At 51.9% G+C, this 21,017-nt stretch overlaps 1 protein-coding gene across 1 annotated transcript; it reads left to right on the top strand.

Annotated features, from left to right (window-relative positions):
- Positions 1–1,441: 1,441 nt before the first annotated feature.
- Positions 1,442–20,244, top strand: ZIC4 (Zic family member 4). The gene is made up of 5 exons (XM_036243138.1): positions 1,442–1,699; positions 5,347–5,431; positions 11,304–11,921; positions 16,413–16,731; positions 18,919–20,244. Coding segments are annotated over exons 2-5 (1,008 nt in total). The 5' UTR covers positions 1,442–1,699; positions 5,347–5,361; the 3' UTR covers positions 18,920–20,244.
- The last annotated feature ends 773 nt before the right edge of the window (positions 20,245–21,017 follow it).

Genomic DNA, 21,017 nt, shown 5'->3' with positions numbered 1-21,017 from the left:
AAAAGAAATAACACTCCCTTTGATTTAGTTAGGAAAATGCAGACATTTGGATTCAGTGCAAACATACAACACTCGCTTGTTTTCGCGATCCGGCCCTCGATTAACCTGTCTTTGCCCAGCGCAAAGTCTATTCAACAACTGCGCGTAGTTGCTTTTTGTCCTGTCCACAAAGAACCATTGACCATATATTAAAATGATTGTTGAAAGGTAGAAGAGTATGGCACTTAAAAGCAGGGGAAAAAAATCCCTGTGACTCAATCAATTAAGGCGAGTAACATTTATGCATTTCAAAAAATGCACACGGATGCGGGGGGTTGGGGGGGGATAAAGGTTGCATTTCTCCTCAGCTCTGTTTAAAACCGCGCGGTCCAGGCTGAGGGTTTAGCTCAAGCGTCTGCATATTCATTAGGTCTAATTATTTTCTAGTAAGGAAAACACAAAAAGCCAAGAGTCGGAATCTTTCAATTTGCCCTTTGTTTCTAACTTCATTTGGCTTATTTGCAGCTGAATCAGAGCCCTAAACTCTTTCTGCAGACAAAGAAACCTCAACGCATCCTTTCACCGGAGCCCAGTTAGGAAACTCACCAGCGCTTGGGAGACGGGGAAATGGAAATGAATTGGTTTTGCCCAGTCACCCGCCTTAGCAGCACAGGCCGGAGGAAGGCAGAGCCGCTCTGGCCGCTGCTCGCCTTTCTGCTTTTCTGGTCTTTTCATCAACCAGATTTTTTCCTGGGGTTGGCGAGCTGAGCTGCCCTCTCCCTGCGCCCTCCCAAAACTCGTCTTGTGTAACGAGGGTGGTTTCTCAGTGTCTGAAAAGACCTGGCTGAGCATTGGTGCTTGGGCTGGGAAATAGAAATTTGAGAGAGAAAGAAAAAATCAAACAGTATGTCTCCAGCAACAAGTCTGAGTGCAGCGGCCCAGTTTTCCACACCGACTTTGACTGGACCGGGATGGGGAATGGAAGGAAAGGTTGCGGCCAGAGGGGTGGTTAAAAAAAAAAAAAAAAAAAAAAAAAGGATACATTTGAGAGACTCCGATGTATCTTTTTTGAATAAAGTGTTTTCTACAGTCTGCAAGGGGAGATTGGATCCTGACTCCAGTGCAGTTGTAAAAACCTTTTCTACAAGTTTTCTCTAGAGTCTGTCTTGCAATCACCAGGGAGGACAAATAGTGAACCCACCTCTCCTGCCTTTCAAAAAACACAAGGGAGGGGACAGAGGAGGAAGGGTAGCCTTTGGGGGAGGGGGGAGCAAAAATAATTCTTCAAAAAAGAAAAGTCAGTCTTCTCCCTTCCAGTCCGTGGAAAATCCGTTGGGGACATTGACAAGAGAGTATTTTTAGGAAACGTGTCCAAATATACAGGGTGAGAGTGAATGTGCGGGGAGGGGATAAAAAAGTTGTGGGTTGTAGAAGTTATCAAGTGGGATTTGCGGCGCTCTCTGCAGGGAACGAAAGCGGCTCCAGTTCAAAAGCCACATGCACCAACGTGACATATAAGCCATTAAAATATCATCCTGACGGCTCATTTCTGCTTCATCATACATTCCCTAACTGCTTCCCGAAAGCTGGAAAAAGAGAAATGAAGGATGATCGCCTCGCTGGAACCACGAAGAGAGGCTTAGAGGGGTTTGTGGTCCCCCCTCAGCCACCCCAAAGTGATGTGCAGAAATGAGGCGATCCCAGCAACAGGTGGAGCGGGGTAAGTGCGTGAGTCCAGGGGCAGACGGGGGAGACCTGTTCCTCCAGCTGCTGGGTTCGCCAGCTCCCTTACCGGGACCACTGGCACCCAAACCCCACTGTGGGTAGAGGCCCATCTAGACTTTCTCCCTCAGTCCCCTCCTTCTCTAGCCCCCCAACTGTGGGTAATTGGCCCCACCCCACTGACACTGCAGGGAGGAGGGGGTCCTTCTGCCGAGGGGCAGTGATGGGGATGAGTCCACTCCTTCTCCCCAGGATAAGGAGGGGGATGTCAAGGGGACCGGCTGGAGCTCCAACTAGCAAAGGATCCAAGAGCTAGCATCTTGTTGCCCGCCCGCCCTCCCTACCTCGTCTCCTTGTAAATTGCATGGGTGCCCCACGTGGGCACAGGGAGGAGAATCGTGGCCCTGAACTTCCCTCGCGCGCGGAGCGAGCGGGATCCGCACCGGAAGGGGCCCCTGCAGCAGCGTCTCTGCTTTGCCCCCAGGAGGAAGGCAGGAGAGACCCGGCTGCCCCTCCCCAGGGTCCAAGGAGCCAAGTTAGCCTGGCTGGCAGCGAGATGACGGGACTCCTCCGCCCCAAGCGGACGGCGGAGGCTGGCTGGGTCAGCCGCGGGGCTGGCTCGCTGCCCTCGCGCGTCCCGGTTCTGCCTCAGGACGCTGACCGCTGAGATCCGCGCTCTGCGCGCCGCCTGCCGTGGGTTTGGGACTTGGCTTTCTCTCTCTCAGGTGCAAAGCAGGGCTAGGACTGGCTCTCCGGGGAGCAGGCCGCAGCCATCTAGGATTCTGGGCACTACCCTAGACACCTAGGGACACGAAATTAGGGGCAGGAGAGGTGGACCGGTGTCGGTCTGTGAAAGAAAGTAAGACTGCCTCAAAGGCTCGACCGACCGGAAAGCTGGAGGTTGATGGATGGTCCGTGGGGACAGCTGGGACCTGCGAGGTCTTAGGAATGGAGAAAGGGCGTTGGAAGGTTGTCACTTGGCTGGCACCATCTGCAGGAAACACCCTTTGGATTCCAAGGTCATATTTCTCCCCCCTTGGGGAGGAAATTTCCGACGGCTTTGGCGGCACAGCTACCCACGTGGAGGCATCAGCCTCCTTCCCTCCGTCCAGCCGCAGGCAGATTTGGGGGGTGGTTCAAAGGGATGGTTAAATATCCAGGCTGGTCCTTCACGAGACTCACTCATGCAAACTCTACTGTGGACACACGAAGTCGCCTAGACTTCATCCCCGGGCCGGGGAAACCCGAGCTCTTCCCTCTAGGGAACAGAAGAATGAGAACAGGCCGCCACACCACCCAGCCTCGCGGCCCACCTTCCTGGTATTCAAGAGCCCGGTGGAGGGGAGCCAGGGAGGTGCCTGGTGCAGCTGGCAGCAGCAGGCCTCCGGCGAAGGTGCGGAGGAGTTTGGGCTTTGGAGCTGGGAGGCAGTCACAGGTCCCCTGCTCTGCACCCGCGCGGGCTGGGCTGTGGCGGACAGCTAGCAAGCATGCCTTGTTTTCAGGAGAGCCTGCAGGTTACTCAGTGTGGAGCAGGGTTGAAAGCTTGGGGACTAGAGCCCCTAGCTGGGGAAGCAGGCTGCAGATGACCTCTGACCTCGCATAGGCCCTCGCAGGCTCGGGTGAACCTACAAAATGGTGCTCTCTGCCTCTACCCACCAGCCTACCTTCTTCGCTCTCCCTCAGCACGAATACTTTGCCAGGGCTTGCTGGCACCTCTTCTCAGGGTGTGGAAATGCAGAAAGATTTCAGTAAGTCTCCAGACTGTGCTCCCGAGTGGTGATTCAGTGGCGGGGGCCAGTGTGAGAAAGCGAGTGAGTGAGGAACAATCATTGGGGGTGTCTTGGGGGGGAATCAAATCTAGCATTTTCAGGGCTTTTAAATTCTTGGATTGGTGGGGTTCTCAGGTCCAGGGGCCTAGGGGCTGCCCCTAATTCTCTGACCGCTCCTTCGATGAGAGGACTAGCTTGCTACGTGGGGTCAGAGTTTGAACCGAAGAAGATATTTACCCTTGTTCCCTGAACTGGCTGGTGATGGAGTTACTACTGAGAGCAGCTTAAGGTCCCAGTGGCCTCTGGAGCCCAGCCTCTGCAGCAATTGTTTGCATGCCTGTGGGTTTGTAATGCATAAAGGACTACCAGGGCCTGGGAATAGACGGGACACAGGCCTCTCAAATGGAGGACTTGGGCAGCATTGCGGGTGGACAGTCCCCTAGGGAAATTCAGGACCATTTTCTTCAGAATCAAAAAAGTAAATTCTATTAGTTCCAACCAACCAGGACTTTTCTTATGCCAGATATCCCGCCATGAGGAAATTTTAGAGGAAAGATGCCCAGCATGCCATCCTCCTGTAGAAATGCAAAGTTGGGCCTGCTTTCTCTTCTGAATTGTGCGGGAAGGAGCCTATTACCTTGGGGATGGATTCCTTTTGGTTAGAAAGAATTGAAAATAAATAAAACCCTCTGGGAAACAGTGAGTTTACCCCCTCCCCACCTCTCAGGCTTGGACCTAGAAAAGAAGGGAGAGGGAAGGGAGAAAACACCCAAGCAAGTTCAGGTTCTGTCTGGGGATCACGGTTAGAGAGAAAGAGATCTTTGAACACAGAGAACTGGAAAGCCTTTGAGATAGCAGAGCCCCACTTGGATTTGGCCTGTGGTTCAACAAGTTAAACAACTGCTTGTTCTGTGGGCTGGAGTGTCAAGACGAGCAGACATCCTCATTGACAGAGGGCTTGTTGTGTTTGTCCAGCCTGAGACCTTTTCAATGACTGTTTGTCTTTCTAGGCCCAGTTGAGGGCTAGGGCTGGGTGGATCGCCTGTTTGGCTGCTCCACGGCCTGTCCTGGCCTGACAGATGCAGAGGTCCCCGGGGTGCGGTTCAGGCTTGAAGATGGCCAAAGATTTGCTGGCTCTATCTGCAAAGTGAATCTGATAAAGAATGCAAATCTCTTGTGGGGGGAAGGGAGCAGGTTGTTTCTGACTTTCTTAAATAAGAAAGGGGGCAGTCAGGATCAGATGATAGAAATGACACCTTCCTTCCCATAATCTGTGGAATTATATGTTAGATTTGAAAAATCAACCAGCTATGGCTTCCAAAGGGGCCCGGGGAAGAAGCCATGTGAGGGATTCCACCGAGCAGGACAGGATCTAGCAATCTGCAATAAAATGTCTCTCCTCCCAGCTTCCACAGTTACAGCTCCCGTTTTAATCTGCTAACTGCCCGGTCCTCCCCATCACATCTCACTAAACTCCATTAATACACTGAAAGAAAATAATGGTGGCTTCTCATACAATCAATTCCAATGCTCAAAGTTAGAGATGTTTGCACACTGACTGAAAGGGTGCTCCATTTCCCTTGCCTGGGAGAGCAAAAAGTGAGTTTGAGATAACATTCTTGTTGGGGACCGATGCTTTTAATATATATACTTTTTAACCATCGAGACTATATTATTTTTTAATAAACACGGGAATTTCCCAGCAGACTCCCCCCCCCACACACACACACACTGCCAAATTTGAAAATGGTCAAAGAAAGATTGAAAGACTTTTCAGATTAATACTTTTTCACTCACACATGCAGGCCACAAAATCTTGCCATACATGTATGAAAGTATTTAACTAGTGACTTTGTCTTTTTTCCCCCCGGAACAGGCTCAAAGTCAGAAAATGAGATTCAAGACCTCCTCGGCCATGAGGAGACGGTTGCGACTTTACCAAACTGCTCTGAAAGAGTCGAGTAAGTGAAAAATCCTCTTTTGAATATTGGTTTGCTAAATTTTTTTTTTTTTTTTTGGAAGTAGGAAGTTTTGTTTGGTCGTTTGCTTATGTTGGTTGTGAGTTTGGGGGGTGTTTCCTGAGTAAAATTTGGAGTAACACCTTGGTGTTTGATGTATTTGTACACAAGTCAGCGACTTAAAGTCCCACCAGCCGCTGACTAATCTCCCTCAATGCCTACTCATCTGGACGTTCTAGAATTAATATTTGACGACTCTCTCATTGAAACAACCACCCCTGACCTTCTGCAGTTCCACTGTCACATTATTCTATGACATATTCATCTTGAATTCATTTCCAGACGATTTGATTGGAATGAGGTTTGACATATATTGGCTTCCATGAAAGAAGCATACTTTGATCTTGGTGATGGGGTTTACATGATATGCATCATCTTTACCAGGGACACCAGCCTTCTGCAATGTGGTGGTGATGATGTTCCCACAATGTGGTGTCTGAACAGAGAGTGACTGACAGCCGCTCAGTCAGGAATACCTTCATTGTGAAGAATTTAATTTAATATTCCATTTAGAATAAGCATATGATTTAGGGTTGGGGGTTTCCCTTCCAGGCATCTAGCTTTCCTCATTTCAACTACACCAGCAGCTGACGGTTGCCTCCTAGGTGCTTCTTTGTTGGTAGGAAAAGCAACCTTCTTAACAAAAGTTAAATGACAACTCAGGAAATGGCTCTTTTCTATTCCTCTGGGGTGATTTGATGGCAGAAGTCTCCAGAGAGGTGTGGTTTTTATGTAAATTCCGTTGTTTCCGTTCTTCAGGGCGGTTCTGAAAGATCCTTTAGCCCTGTTGCTTAATCTTTTGTTGAAAGATGTTTTGCAGAACCATTGTTTGAAAAGTAAATTCTATCCAAGTATATTTTCTTTCATACTCAGTTCCATTAATGATGATTAAAGCACAAACTTGCATAGCAAAGGGGAGGAATGTCTGCAAAATCCTGATAGATCTCATCTCCTCTGTACAATTTGGGCCTGGATGGACGGTGGCCTCCTGGGGTTTAAGTTATTTAATTATTTTCCCATAAGAATAGAGACCACCTTTCACTGCAGGAAACCTCAAGTCTGTCTGTGAATAGCCTATGAAGAGATTTGTCCCTCGTTTGGGGTGGTAACCTGGTCAGAAACAAGGAAGAAAAGAGAAAACAAGTGACGGCAGATTTAGACACAGAACATCCAGGCAACAAGGGCTGTGCTTAACCAGGCTCTGTGCAGTGGCCCTCAGCTCATAGGATACTGCTTTGGGCATAACCTGCAACCGATAATCATCATTTAGCACTGCTAAAGAGAGCAAAATTGCAAGATAGCTCAGTCATAGATCTGAAATTTCTCTCATTTCTTTCCTTTCCAAGGGAGAGAGTTTCTGGCATGTCCCCATTCGAGACAATGACGTGAGCAGCCCTGGCAGATGGTAGAATCATCAAATGTCACATTTCTGTACAGCAGGACTAGAAAATCAGTTTAGTTTATGCTGTTGCATTGGTCTGGCTTGGACAAACAAGGGTACATAGGCCATGATTCTGGGCACTGGAGGAATGTTTAGTGTCTGTTGGTGAACCGTGCTCCCAACAGGCCCTCGTGAAAGCCCCCAGAGCCCCTCTGCGGAAAGATCTTGGGACTGCAGAACAGGTCTTCCTTTTCTCTTTCTTTCTGCAAATGAAGTAGAAACGTGGACTCAATAATGCTATACACCCCAGAATGGTTAGTAAAAGAATGTTCCAGCCAAGCATTTTGGTATTGGAAGTAAGAGTGGTGAATACATTCTAAAAAAAAAAAAAATTCTGATCACCACAGAGGAGGATACTACTCCTCAGCCTGCTCAACCAATAGTCAATGAAACCTGAACTCTTGGCTAGCTGGGCACTGGAAGACTCACAGGAATATCTCTAAAAAGCAAAATGTGTTTCCTTGACATTGGTACCCCAGCTGTCTTTTGCGGTAAGCTGGATACTGTTTTGGTGCTAATATCAGGGATAAGCCTTGAAGACCCTTATATAATTGCCCAAAGTTTCCTGTTTATAAACATTAGTGAGTGCAATGGATTTTTTTCTCTCTATCTCTGTCCCTGGGAAAATGTCCAAGCAGGAGAATGCTTGGTCCCATCGCTGTATTTAGCCACCAAGGTGTGAACCATGTGGCTGTGAGGAACTTTCAAAATCAGGCAGCCTTAGTGGCCTGCTGGTTGAGTGACCGCTGACCACTCAAGAAGCATGGACCCAGGAAGGGTCCAGATGTTTCCAGTGCTTCCAGAGAAGGCTGTGTATGGAGGGAGCTCCGCAGGGCTGGATAACTTTCGGTGAATTGGACTGAATTGGGTGTATCTGCTCTTTTGCTGTTGGCATAAAAAGCCATACACAGGTCCAAAGCCTTTCAAGATAGAGTTAGTAAGAGAGAGTGTGTAATGTACTAACACTTTCTGTTTATAAAACCTCCTCTTTTTCCCCCCGGAGTCCACAGAGTCAATGCTTAGAATTCAAGGAGTCTGCATATTTGGATGGGAAAAAAATCTTTATTTTCACCAACTTCTAATGGAAAGGTATAATTTTATTCTATTATGAGTGTGGGCAACAAACACAGTACTATTAAAATTAATTAGCTTCACCAGGGTTCCAAAAGGGTGCACAGCCTAAAACAATGTACATGCAATACTCTTGTTCTGTACAGTTATTCAAAGATTTTGATGCAGGTAAGGTCACAGTGTGCATATTAAGAGATCCATTTTTGTGCAAATCAGACTTTTAATGGAAGTCAAAGTGGATGGTGAGATTGACAAACATCCTGAACAGCAGGTTGTAGATGGCCTAGGTTCAGGTGGGGAAAAAACTCTTTTAATTGCTGAACTACTGCAAACATGCTCTGCACTGAGGTCTGAATGCTCCAGGGGGAGATGACTAAGCTCTGTGTTGAGGGATGCTTAGGAGAAATGGCAAGGGATCCCAGGTTGGAACAGACACATTTGGGCTTTTGGTTTTGGTCTTTGTTATTTTCTGAGCCCTGGGTTCCACCCAGACTCGCCTGGAAAGCTGAATCATCCAACCGACACCTGCACCATGGGGAGCCTTGAAACCATTCGAAGAGACTAGAAACACCTCAGATAGACACAGAGATCATTCTTGACCAGGCTTGGAGGAAAGGACACAGGATGGGAGACCAAAAAAGAGTTGTCTGTAGGCAGATGGGTAAATCCCAGAAAGGGAGCATTGGAGAGCATGAAAACCAAGAAAAGAGACACATCCTCAGATTCTAGTCTCAACACTACTGTGAAAGCCCTTGGTTTCCAGAGCAGACAATGTTGGGCTGGCAAATGTTCTCCTTCAACTTTTCATTTTTTGATGCTAATGCAGCATCTATTGGTAGTTGCTTAAGCTCTTCCGGCTGGAAGAGCAGAAAGACCTGCACTTGTCAAAGCCTGGAGAAATTGTTGTGGAAGTTAATCCCTCACTAAAATGCACCCTGAGCGGGAACAATGTAGTAGATGAAAAAGGTCTCATCAAAGAACCTGCCAACCATTATAAATAAGTCAATTATTTTTTAAATTGAAAAGAAATCCTTATTTTCTGACCAGGAAATGTATAAGAATAATCCTTGATGCTGCAAATGGGTGGGGCAGCTCAAAAACCCTGAGTCCAAGTTCACCGTAATCTGTCCAAACTTCTTACCTCTGCTAGTGGTAGGGGAATCTTTACTTAATTCTTAAAACTTCTTTGAAAGAACCATTTCTCAGCTTTGGGGTGCTTTCTACGACCACCAGGGAGGCCCAAGTACTTAGGTTGGCATTTTCAGCTAGAGACCAAGGCAGGGGTGGAGGCCAAGAGCCCTTTATTGCCAGGCGATGTAGCCGGCCCCTAGCGGGTCGGCACAAACAAAGGATACCCCAACCCCCCTTCTCTCGCTTTTGCCACACTCGACTGGGCCAGAACTGAAGGGTTTTTCCACCTCACGCCCCCCACCTCCACCTCAAGACGGTGGCACCCGAATCCCGGGAGGGCGTCTGCGAGAGGAGGCGGGGAACCCACAGTCCCTCTCACAGCCTGGGCCGGGTGAAGGGGCGTCTACTCTTTTCAGAATCCTGAAGGCAAGCGAGGAAGGAAGCAGGCTCTGGCCACGGGCAACAAGTGGTGGGAGCTGAGCGTGGAAGTGATTCCTACGTCCCTTTTCTCAGGCTCGGCCAGCAGGCAGGGTCTACGGGCTCAGGGCCTGCTTGCTGGCTCCCCCTTGTTTCTTTGTCCGGTGCGCCTTCGGGGAACTGTGCTTTATGGCTGGGAGGACTCTTAGTCCATCTCAGGAGGGCTGTGTGCGCTCGAAGCCAGCCTCTCTAGGTCACCTCCTCCTGTTAACTCCTGGCTCTGGTCAGGGCCGGATCCTTCGGTTCACGAGTCTGTGCGAGCGCCCGGCACCAGGAGGAGGCGCCTCCAAGGCTAAGTGGGAAGAAGGGAGAGGGGGAGGGGAGAAGAAAGGATGCAAGTTGGAAGGCGTGGTGTGGTCTGAGCTTCGGGAGAAACGTGTGTGTATGAGAGAGAGCGAGAGAGAGAATAATTTCGGAAACAATGGGAAAATGAAATGAGGCCCACGGGCGGCGGGCCTAGGCGTTCTCTTGCTCCGGGCCACCTAGTCTGCAGCCGCCTTTCGTCCCTGGATCGCCGCCCTCGCTCCCACCCAGCTCCTGGGACAAACCGCGGGAACCGTCCCCAAGCTCTGGGTACTGCCCCTCGGTCCCGGCGAGGCTAGGTGCACTAGGTCAGCCCCGAGGACTGGTGCAGGGCGACACCCGTCCCAAAGTCGCAGGGAACGGAGGCATCGCCGAGCCCCGCTCACTTCCTAGAGCAGATCCACCTGGCTTTCGGGAGATAACGGGAGGAGGCTCGGGGCAGAGAAAAGAATCCGTGCCCGGGTCAGAGCGCATGAGCAGTAGAAGTGGGAGATGATGGGGGGCGAGGCGGGAGGAGGAGCAGGAGCAGTTGTGTGTGTGTGTGTGTGTGTGTGTGTGTGTGTGTGTCCGCGTGCGGCAGACCTGTCATCGCTGACGTCGGACCCAGCGGCGGGCCAATGGGCGACCTAGGCGATTGTTCCTCTCCGCGGGCCCCTGCCGGGGCCCCGAATCTCTATTCACTTCCTCAAGCGCCCCGCTGCTGCCTCTGTAGTGTGCAGGTTTCAAGTAGGCTTTAAAGACCGACAGAAAGGAGGGGGAAAAAAGTCACAATCCAAAACTTAAAGGCGGGGGGGGGGGGGGGGGGACTTTGCAGAAGTTGTTTTGTGGCTCTTCCTTCCCCTCCACGCTGTCAGGTGACGGCGGCCTGAGCGGCCAGACCGAGGGAACTCTGGGGAGTCTGACCCGTGTGCGGCAGGCCGCCGACTCCCAGAGGACCCAGGCGCTAAAATTACTATATATGGCCAGGGAGCTTCAGCAACACCACCACCACCTACCACACCCCCACTCCCCCGCAGGCCACCGGGAGTTGGCCCCGGAAGCGAGTTTGCGGGGCAGGTCTGATCTCTCCGGAGCAGAGCCTAGGGGCTCCCAACCGCCCACAGACTCCGCACTGCGCGCCCCGCGGCCCCTTCCACTCGCCGCGCCGCCGCCGTCCCTCCCAGGCTCATGGGGCGGCAGGGGGCTCTACCCTACCGCCGCCCAGCCCAACCGCGGCGCAGGCACTCGGCCTCGTGCGGTCCGCTCGGTCTGCTGCAGCCGCCGTCCTGCTCCGGGTCTCGGCGCTGAAGGCGGAGGCCGTAGCGCGGCCGGGCTGGGTCTGTCCCCCAGGGCCAGGTGGAACGCGCAGCTCACTCCACACGTTCTTACCCTCGTTATTTGTCTTGACAACAGGTAGTAGTTCCGGACACCATGACCCCCAGCTCGCTGCCGCCTCCAGCCCCTCAGTGTTCCCTGGCCTCCACGAACAGTCTCCCGAGGCCTCGGCCAGTGGCACATTGAACGGACTCCTGCGTCTGGGGCTTCCCGGAGAAATGTACGCGCGGCCCGAACCTTTCGCCCCGGGACCCGTGGCCCGCAGCGACGCCCTCGCAGCTGCCGCGGCCCTTCATGGCTACGGGGGCATGAACCTGACCGTGAACCTCGCCGCACCGCACGGCCCTGGCGCCTTCTTCCGCTACATGCGCCAACCCATCAAACAGGAGCTCATCTGCAAGTGGCTGGCCGCCGACGGCCCCGCACCCCCGCGCCTCTGCTCCAAAACTTTCAGCACCATGCACGAGCTGGTTACGCATGTCACTGTGGAGCACGTCGGCGGCCCGGAGCAGGCCAACCACATCTGCTTCTGGGAGGAGTGTCCGCGCCAGGGCAAGCCCTTTAAAGCCAAATACAAACTTGTAAATCACATCCGCGTGCATACGGGCGAGAAGCCCTTCCCCTGTCCTTTCCCGGGGTGTGGGAAGGTCTTTGCTAGATCAGAAAATCTCAAAATACACAAAAGAACTCACACAGGTCAGTATTCGGCACTATCTCATGCAGACCCTGGGGAAGCAGGAGGCCTCTTCTGGCCCTCGGGCTGAATTTCAAGTTCCATCTGGGGAGAAGGGGGATATTTGGTGTTTCCATGAGACAAGTCCATAAAATATAATTATTCCCTTCTCTTAGAATCACAGAAGTGCCTGAGGCTGAGTATGGGGAGGAAAATAGGGGGTTTCTTCTTTGGGTGGCTAAAGTGAACGTGTTTGGGTCTCTGAGGGTGCATATGGGTGTTCCCTGCTCACTGAGTTTGACTTTAAGGTATTTAAAATATCAGTTTCTCAAAGTCTTAAAAACATAGGAACAATTCAATTTTTCCTGGTTGCTTTGGAGAGCACCCCTCCAGCCTATCAACCTGACACCACCTGAATTGAGGGGTCATCAGGCCCTTGGTGCCTTCTTTAGGATTTGGGGTCTCTGGGCTAACTGTAGCCCTGTTTTGGAGCCTTGATGACTGGACACTTGGGGCGTTTGACAAATCCTCCCTTCTGCTTTAGCAGAGATCCAAGGAGACTCATCCACCTTAAATGTCATTTACCGAGCTGTTAAGTGAAATGGGGACATGTGTCAACCACATCTGTTAGATCTAGTAAACAGTAAGAAAGGGATCCAGGGCAAGAGCCTGCAAAGTTGAACTTCCCTGGCCAGAAGCATCTCTAATTAATGCAATTGCAAGGAGAAAGTTTTCACACTTACCAGAAGAGCGTGTGAAGTTACATTAATTAGTTTAGCAGTCATGTTTGTACTCTACTTAGCTAGGGTTTTCTCGCCCCCTCCCCAAGTTTAAGAAGTCAACATCTCCTCTCCTTTGTGTGTTTTTTGTTGTTGTGGTGGTGGTGGTTTTTTGTTGTTGTTTTTGGCAGTGGTGGGGAGAACCAGACCAGTGGCTAGACCAGGGTATAAAACAAGTTCCACCTTGGTGCCCCATTTCTCCTCCTCACCGGTGCTCTGCTTTACTCATCTCTATTATTGGCGGAAACATGGGCAATAATTAGAGTCAAAGAACTCTCCCAGGCTAGCAGCGCCCTGGAAAGAAGTTTGCTCGATCCCGCCTTCTCCCACAAACCCTGCAATCTTGGGGTCTTTGGTCAGGACACTGGCACACGCGGAGGCCAGACCGAAGTCCACTTTTAGTCTCTCACTTTATTTCCGGAGCATGTCTGGAAACGTATGGTTTCTTGGAGCTGCTTCAAGGTTGCCTCCCCCCCCCCCCCCGCCCCAGTTTCATTCCGGGGTGAAGCGTAAAGAGGTGAGGACTCAGCACTGCCCACAGGCTGGTTGCTGCAGCAGCCAGCGGCCTCGCACCGCGAAGGGAGACTCGCAGTCCTGAGCCAGCGCAGGGACTCATTTTTAATGACAGGGGAGTTCTAAACAAACAAACTTTTACTGCTCTTTGCTGGCCTACTGTTTGAGGGCCGTGAAGCAGAAAATGGTTAAATTCTTAGTGCAATCGACCTACAGCAGAGAAGCAAGTTCAGTGCGCCCGGGCTGGCTCAGGTTTACTTCTATTCAGGGCCGTTCTTAGTGCGTCTTTTCCGCTGGCATCCTGACTCATTATCGCTGGAGTTTAAAACAAGAACAAATCAGCAGAGCCTCGTCTGGCCTGCTCCGGCGTTTCTCTCAAACCCCCCTCCGAAGTAATGAAAAGAGGGGGGAAAAAAAAACAACAAAATGTTTCTCAAATGGCAATAGACCTCACTACAAATTATTCATGAAGACGGTTCAACAGGAAAATAATTGCCTTTTCAAATATTAATGGCGTTTCATTTCCTCGCATCACGGAAGCAGAGGATAGGAGCTGATGATTTCTCGGGAGTTAACATTCGAGCGGATCTGAATTCCGGGCCTGGTTTCGGAGGCTGCTGCCCCAAGCGCACGCCGAGAGGTTTCGCTTTGTGGCGGTCACAGCAGGCCCGGAACAAAGGTGCGGCCGCGAGGGATACGCCGGCCCCCGCGCGCTCCGGCCTGTCCCCGCCGCCAGGCGCCCTTCCCCGGACTCTGTGCCGCCGACGCGCCCCACTTCCCAGGCAGTGTGTAGTGACAGGCAGGGCTGGGGGTCTGAGGGAGAGGAGAGACTCCGGGCCGAGGCGCTGGGACAACTCGGATCAGCCACAAGTGCCAGAAAATGGCGTAGCGAACTGCCCCACCGCTGCCAAACTTTGTCGCGCGGGCCTGGCGCGGGCTGGGGTACGGGTCTCTCTCGGTAGTCGAGCTTCTGGGAGGAGACTCGGGTCTTTCACGACAGCCCCGGGACCCGCTGCTCGGGGAGGGCTGCGGGCCTGGGACCAGCCCTGCTCTCCACCTCCACCCATCCAGGGCTCAGAGCCCAGACCGGTGGGAGGGAGCGGGCGGAGGCATTGTGTTGGGGGTGGGGTGGGGGGTGTTAGACTGGAGACCCGGGCGCTTCCTGCAACTGGGGAGAGGCTTTGGGGGCTCGGGGGCGCGGCCTCGCTTGGCCTCCCAGGAGCCTCGGAACTTCCAGGCGGCTCGTTTCACTTAAGTGCCCTGCTTTTTCCGCCTCTGCTCCACGTCTGGGACGAAATCATTGTTTCTGTTTTACGTGAACGTCGAACGAGGCGCTCACAAAATGGGATAAGTGTGTGGGGAAGATGGGGGGTGGGGAGGGCGGCGATGGGGCAATCAATCTTAAATTCCGTTCGTCCTCTGTTTTCTCAGCAAATCTTGTTTCCTTTTGCAGGTCCTGAATTGCATGGTTCTTGTAAGAGATTTTGGAGAGGAGAAAAAGAAGGAAGGGAGGGAGGAAGAAAAGTTTTAGTTTGGCAGATACTAACAGGGATTAAGGGGAGAAAAACGAGAGGCAAATAGGGACACTGATTTATTTTGCTTACTCCTTTATATATTTATTTTTATAAAACGGTACCGGTGTCCCGAGAAATGGCAGATTCCAGCCCCGTTCAGTGATCCACTGCACCAGCACAAGTCCTGCAGGGGGAGGGCGCACCGGCCGGGCGGGGACGGAGCCCTGGGTTCACAAACCTCTGCGGCGCGGAGGCGAGGGTTGTGCGCAAACCTCTGGCTCAGCCTGAGCCTGGGTAGGGCTCGGGAACAGGGGCTTTGTTTAAACCTGCCCCCAACGCGCCCGTCTCTCGAGGAAGCGACCACAAAGGCAACGGTCCTCCAGCGGTGCAGCTCTTTCTTCTCAGCCAGAGCTTGGTAGCGGTTCCCTCAACCCAGGGTTCCCGGCGGCATCCAATTGTTTGAAGCGCTTAGACACTTCCTCCCCTCCTTCCCGCGGCATCTGCAGCTCTGCAGGAACCTGGGCTTCCGGGCTCTCGAGTTCTTTCCTCCCCACACGCCAGCGAGCCGAGCCGGCGGTGAGCTCCGGGATTGAGCTCGCTCCTCCGCCGGCATTTCCACCCTAATTCGCGCTCGCGCCTTCCCGTGGCTCTACAGTGCGTCGCACCAGGGAGCCAGCCGAGTCCCTTGCGGGTCTATCCCTGCTGACCCGTGACCCTCGGTCCGCCGGGACGGACCTGGCGTGACCGCAGCAGCTGTGCTCATACCCGAGCCTCCACGCTCAGGGGTGCGATTGCGTGATAGGCCGCGGATCCCTCGTGGCCCGGGCGGCACCGGCCTCTCGGCTCAGGCCTGCGAGGCCCGACTCCGGGGCGCGGAGGTCTGGGGAGGCCAGCCGACCTCTCGGGCGGTGGGGGCTGGAAGAGCCGACGCCAGCGGCAGCGTCTCCCGGAGACCGCTGGAGCAGCGTCATAAAATAGTGCTGGCGGTGCGCGTAGGTAGCGGGATCCCGGACGGTTAAGGCAAGATTTGAAGAATGCTGTTAAATGTTTGCCCTCAGGGGGTCGAAGGGAAGGGGGAGGGGACCCCATTTCCTGTAAAAATCGCCTCTGAAGTGAATCATTGCTCAGAATACCTTTCCCTACGGCACAAATCCACTTTATGCACATGTCGTGTGCATCGGCGGCACATTCTTCAATGATCCCATTGGCGTTTACACAAAACCTACTTTAGGAAGCAGTTTGGGCCAGGATGGGGTGTGCGCGGGGTGGGTCTCTGGGCGGGGAACAGAGACGTTTGGCTGGAACGGTGACCGTAAATTGAGCACAGGAGACCTCCTCGGTCAACTCTGTTCTCCGGGCAGAGGAGTTCTGGCTCCCAGTGCAGAAAAATTGGAGGAAAACAATCGGGGTAGATGAGGATTTTCCAGGATGGAAACTCAACTAAGATGGAGTCTTTGTCGCTCCTCCTCCGTACCCTCCCCCAGGCCCGGGCAGGAGAGGGGGAGGGGTGGAGGTCTGCGGGAGCCAGATCAGAGGGCGCGCTCCCAGCCGAGAAGGGGTCGCTGGGCCTGAGGGGCCCGAACACAAAGGTTTCAGAAAATCTTTACTGATTCTTTTCTAAATAATGGAAGAGAAATTGGGGTCGGTTGGGGAGGCCGAGCCGGGCCCCGGCTCACACGCACTAATGTCTCTGCATTGCCTCCACCAGGGGAGAAGCCCTTCAGGTGCGAGTTCGAGGGCTGCGAGCGGCGCTTCGCCAACAGCAGCGACCGCAAGAAACACTCGCACGTGCACACCAGCGACAAGCCATACACGTGCAAAGTGCGCGGCTGCGACAAGTGCTACACGCACCCCAGCTCGCTGCGCAAGCACATGAAGGTGCACGGACGCTCCCCGCCGCCTCTTAGCTCTGGCTACGACTCGGCCACTCCGTCCGCCCTGGTGTCGCCTTCATCGGACTTCGGCCGCGAGCCCCCGGCGGCCTCCTCGGCGGCGGTGGCGGCGCATGGCGCCGAACTGCGAGAATGGTACGTGTGTCAAGGCGCTGGCCGGGTGGCGCCTGCCCCCGCCACGCCAAGGCCCGCGCCAGCACCTGGCCCTGCCGCCGCCGCCGCCGCCGCGGGCCTTAGGGCTGCTGCCGCCTCGGGCCTTAGGGCTGCTGCCGCGGCTGCTGCTCTGCGCGCAGACTGCTAGTCTAGGCCCGGTCCTTGAGGCTTGACGAGAAGGTGAGGAAGGAGGGAGGAAGGAAACGAGGAAGGAAGAGAGGTCACTGGTAACAGTTGTTAGAGCTCATTGAATGCTGACAAAACGTCCATTATTTAAAGATGTAAATATGGTACTCATTTATTCTCCAGCCCCCGCCCCCTCCCCCCCACACACATCCACGCAGACACCGTCTTGATTGGGGAGCATGAAACCAGTTTTAGGGTAAAGAAGACAGATAAACAGATGGGCAGAAGGTTGCAATCCCGGCCACTTCAGGTGGCAAGACTGAGACCTCGCGAGGTTAAGGGAATGGGAACTGTTTCCTCCAGGACTGGGCCGCTGGGATCGCCCCGCCCCGCTCCTTTCTCGGCTCCCAGCTGGAGCCTGGCGGGAAGTTCGGATCACTTAGATTTTACCTCCTAGTTCCTTCCTCTTTTGCTTCCTTACGATTCCCCATCACTCAGCTGTCCTTTGAAACAAAAATACACAAGTTCCAGATTCCAAAATTTTCAAGCACTTCTATCATGGAGATAAGAGGGTTTCAGAACCACCCCTGGGGATCACATGCCCCTCCCCCATGGACTGACCAAGCACACAGATACATCTGTCTGCTTCATATATACATTATATACTTGGGGTAAAGGGTGAGTCCAAACAACAAGAAATTCAAACAAAAGAGTGCTAGAGAGGCTTTGGGATTCAATGATCTGAGGACTCCCCAGATCAATCAGCCTCTCCCCACCTCCACCCTCGTGGAGTCTGCGCTTGTGAAATCTTGTGGCTGCTGGGAGCTAGGAGTGCAGCGAGCCAATGACGTCACTGAGCCAAGGTCTGCACTGCAAAGGGATCCGTGTCTGGATAAATCGAGTCAATTCTGCAACGGTCTGTTAAAATCGCACAATGGTGTTCTTCTTCTTCTTATTTTTTTTAAGGTGAAGAAGGGCACAAGAAATGAACTATAACAACAAATGTTTTAAATCCAAATGGATTTAGGCTGAATGTGTATTTTTATTTATTTTGAGAGAGAGAGAGAGTGAGAGAGAGAAATATCGATTTGTTGTTCCACTTCTTTATGCATTTATTGGTTGGCTCTTGTATGTGCCCTGACTGGGGATGGAACCCGAAATCTTGATGTATCAGGATGATGCTCCAACCAACTGAGCTATCCGACCAGGACTAAAGGTGAATTTCATGTGCTGGGTACTAAGTCCCCAGAAAGAGAGCCAATGTTGGTGAGAGGGGAGACGAAAGCTTTTGCAACTGCTGATAAGGGGAAAAAATTGGGGCCTATTTTCCAGTCTGCCACCCTTGGGATGAATGGGCCTTCCCAGAAATCCTTGTTGAGATTTGGAGGGAAAAAGGAAAGAAAAAGAAGGGGGGACATATTTTGCAGACCCATTCCCACCCCCTAATACTTTGGAGATAAGTTTGGTTATGGTATTTCCACCTAGGGGGAGCCTCTAAGGAGCTCAGTTTTAAAAATTGAGCCCGGCAAACAAGTCCTGGCCCTGCCACTCGGCCCCATCTTCCTCCGGTCTCTCCCCTTCAGACACTTTGGACGGTTATCACTCCTGCCCAGCCGCCCCACAGTTTCATCAGATAAATAATGTCCTGACTGGAGTGGGACTCTTTTTATTACCCCTAATAAAAAAACAAAATCTTCCCAACACAGCCTAGTGAGTCCCTCCTTGTGGAAGGGGGACTACATTCCCCTCTTTCCCCAGCTACAATAGGGCCCAGAGGCTGCCTGGCCAAGGGTCGGCATGGCAGCAAACCTTGTTCCCCTCCGGAAACACCCACCCCGTGGCGGCCAAAGTGCAAAGGGCATCTGGGGAATTTGCATCTTCTGACGACGTTTAAATTTTTTCCCATCCCCAAATTGGACTCGTTTCTTTCTTCTCTATTGCTAGACCCATTTTTGCCTTCCACCCCCATTCAAAATAATAAAATAAAATAACAATGTTTGGACGGCCTCTAATCGCCTTTAATTTTTCATTTGCTTGTTACAGATGTCCACCGCGTTGCTCCTAAGGTAATCTCGCCCCGCGCAGCTGAGAGCCCGCATCTCGAGCCTGCGACATCAAAGGGCCCGCGCACAAAGCAATGTTTCTTGGCCACGGTGCATCTTCATGGTAAGTTAGGATTTCTATGGCAATGGGCAAGTCGCACTAAAATCCTGAAAGGCCTAGCCTGGAGCCCGTCCAGGCTTTTCATTAAGGACATAATATTTACGTCTAACAGGCCTTTTTTCTTGTGTATACAAGTATATATTTTTGTTTGACGCGGACTAAATCATTTTCATTTAATTTCCGGTAAACAAAACCCACGCGAATGGGCACTTGTTCCCGATCATAATAAAAATGGATAATAATGTGAGGGAAGAAAAAGGCCGCTTGAATCGCCGCTCAGCCCCCTTTGTTTCTGCTTTCTGCGGTGATCAGAGGGCGCATTTGGGTTTGATGGCGAGTTTCTAAAGGCGAGGAAATGGTTTGTAAGAGGGGAAAGAAAAGGAGAAAGGTCTAATCAAGCTCGGGTTGTTCAAAGAGTTGGGTTTTGGGGTTGAAAGTGTGAGTTTGACGGTGCATCAGCATGCCGCGTTGGGCTCGCCATGGAAATGCACGCGGGGAGCGGCCCCTTCAAAGGCGGCACACTTCACTACAGACACTGTATGAAGACACATTTGCGCTGACCTTTGCTTTCACGCCATTTAATACTGTCACTGCGTTCTCCAGTCTGTACTTCCCCCTTAGGACCTGCCTCGCTGACGTTTAGGGGTTCACCCTGCATTCTTTGGCGCCAGGGACACTTTCAGGAAAGGGAGGAGCCGGTCTCCGAACATCTTGGCTGTGCCTCAAAGAGGCTCCAAGGTCAGGAGTAAATAACTTTAAGGCAACCTCAGAAGCTAAACAAATGAGCATCCCAAGCTCAGTTTTGTGCAGAGCATCTCTCTGCCTCTTGAGCAAGGTGGATGCCTGCATCCGAATGGAACGTGCAGGGCAGGGAAGACACCCTGGATGAGTCTGGGAAGTTCATACAGTGACTTTCAGTCATTTCCACTTTGGCCCCCAGCACAGCCCATTTTGCTCCTCTGCCCCAGAAGTCTCTTGCAGCCCCCCACCCCCAAACTCGTTTCTCCCTAGAGTGCTGTGTATAGTACTCCTCTGGCCTGGGCTGGCCCTGGGCAGGAGCTCCAGAGTGCAAGGCCAAGGGGACAGGGAAGATGGCAGGAAAGTTAGAAGTCCATGTTCCCTTAATTGTCATGTTGTTTATTTTATCCAAGTACCCCGGAGAATAGGGGAAAAATAAACATGGTGGAAAAAAATCAAACAGTGGAGTCTTCTTTAGTGCCAATCCTTGTGGTTGAATAAAAAGGATGGTCCGCTTTCTATTGAGCTGAGAAATCTTTGAAGTGGGAGTTATTATCTGAGACATTCCTGCTTGTCGTCCTAACAACGCTGATGAAACGTAAAAGGTTCTTTGTCAGCGATTTGTTCTCCTCTCTGTCAAACTCCCTCTGCCCTGTTAGTTTCAAACCGTTTCTAAAGAGATAAAAATCAGACTTCTTTAAAAAAGAAAAGACATGCACACTAACTGGTAACTTTAGGGCCAAGTCCTGCTTAGGGGGAAACAAAAGCAATGCAGAGACATCAGGTCCAAGGCCTGTGGAGGTGTGCAGATGTTGAGGGCCCTTTGCATAGGCTCTGACACATGCACGTAAGCTTCTCTGTGCTCTGGCTTGCACGCAATCAGTCCAAGTCAGGTCACCTGAGCCTCCTCCGAGGCCCCCTCAAGCTTCCAATATTCTTGCCCAGGATCCTTGGAACCTAAGACTGCAGTCAAGTTATTGTTAATGTTTCCTGCTTCTTCAAAGACAATCTCTGCTAAAAAATGACCCATTGTGGGTTTCTTCCCACTAGCAGCAATCAGCAATCCTTTCCCACCATGAATAGAAAGGAGAGTGGTTTGAGGGAGAGAGACGTTTTTATAATTTCTTGTTTCCTTCAGAATCTTGGCAATGGGAGTTCAGAAGATTCAGTTTACAAAATAGTGAACGCAGAGTGCAGAGTGCATGCCAGTGCCCCTGCTCCCATCACACATGCAGTTCTTC

The sequence above is a fragment of the Molossus molossus genome, unplaced genomic scaffold (genome assembly GCF_014108415.1).
Source record: "Molossus molossus isolate mMolMol1 unplaced genomic scaffold, mMolMol1.p scaffold_m16_p_5, whole genome shotgun sequence".
Classification (NCBI taxonomy): domain Eukaryota; kingdom Metazoa; phylum Chordata; class Mammalia; order Chiroptera; family Molossidae; genus Molossus; species Molossus molossus.
This window is presented reverse-complemented; position numbering and strand designations above follow the sequence as displayed.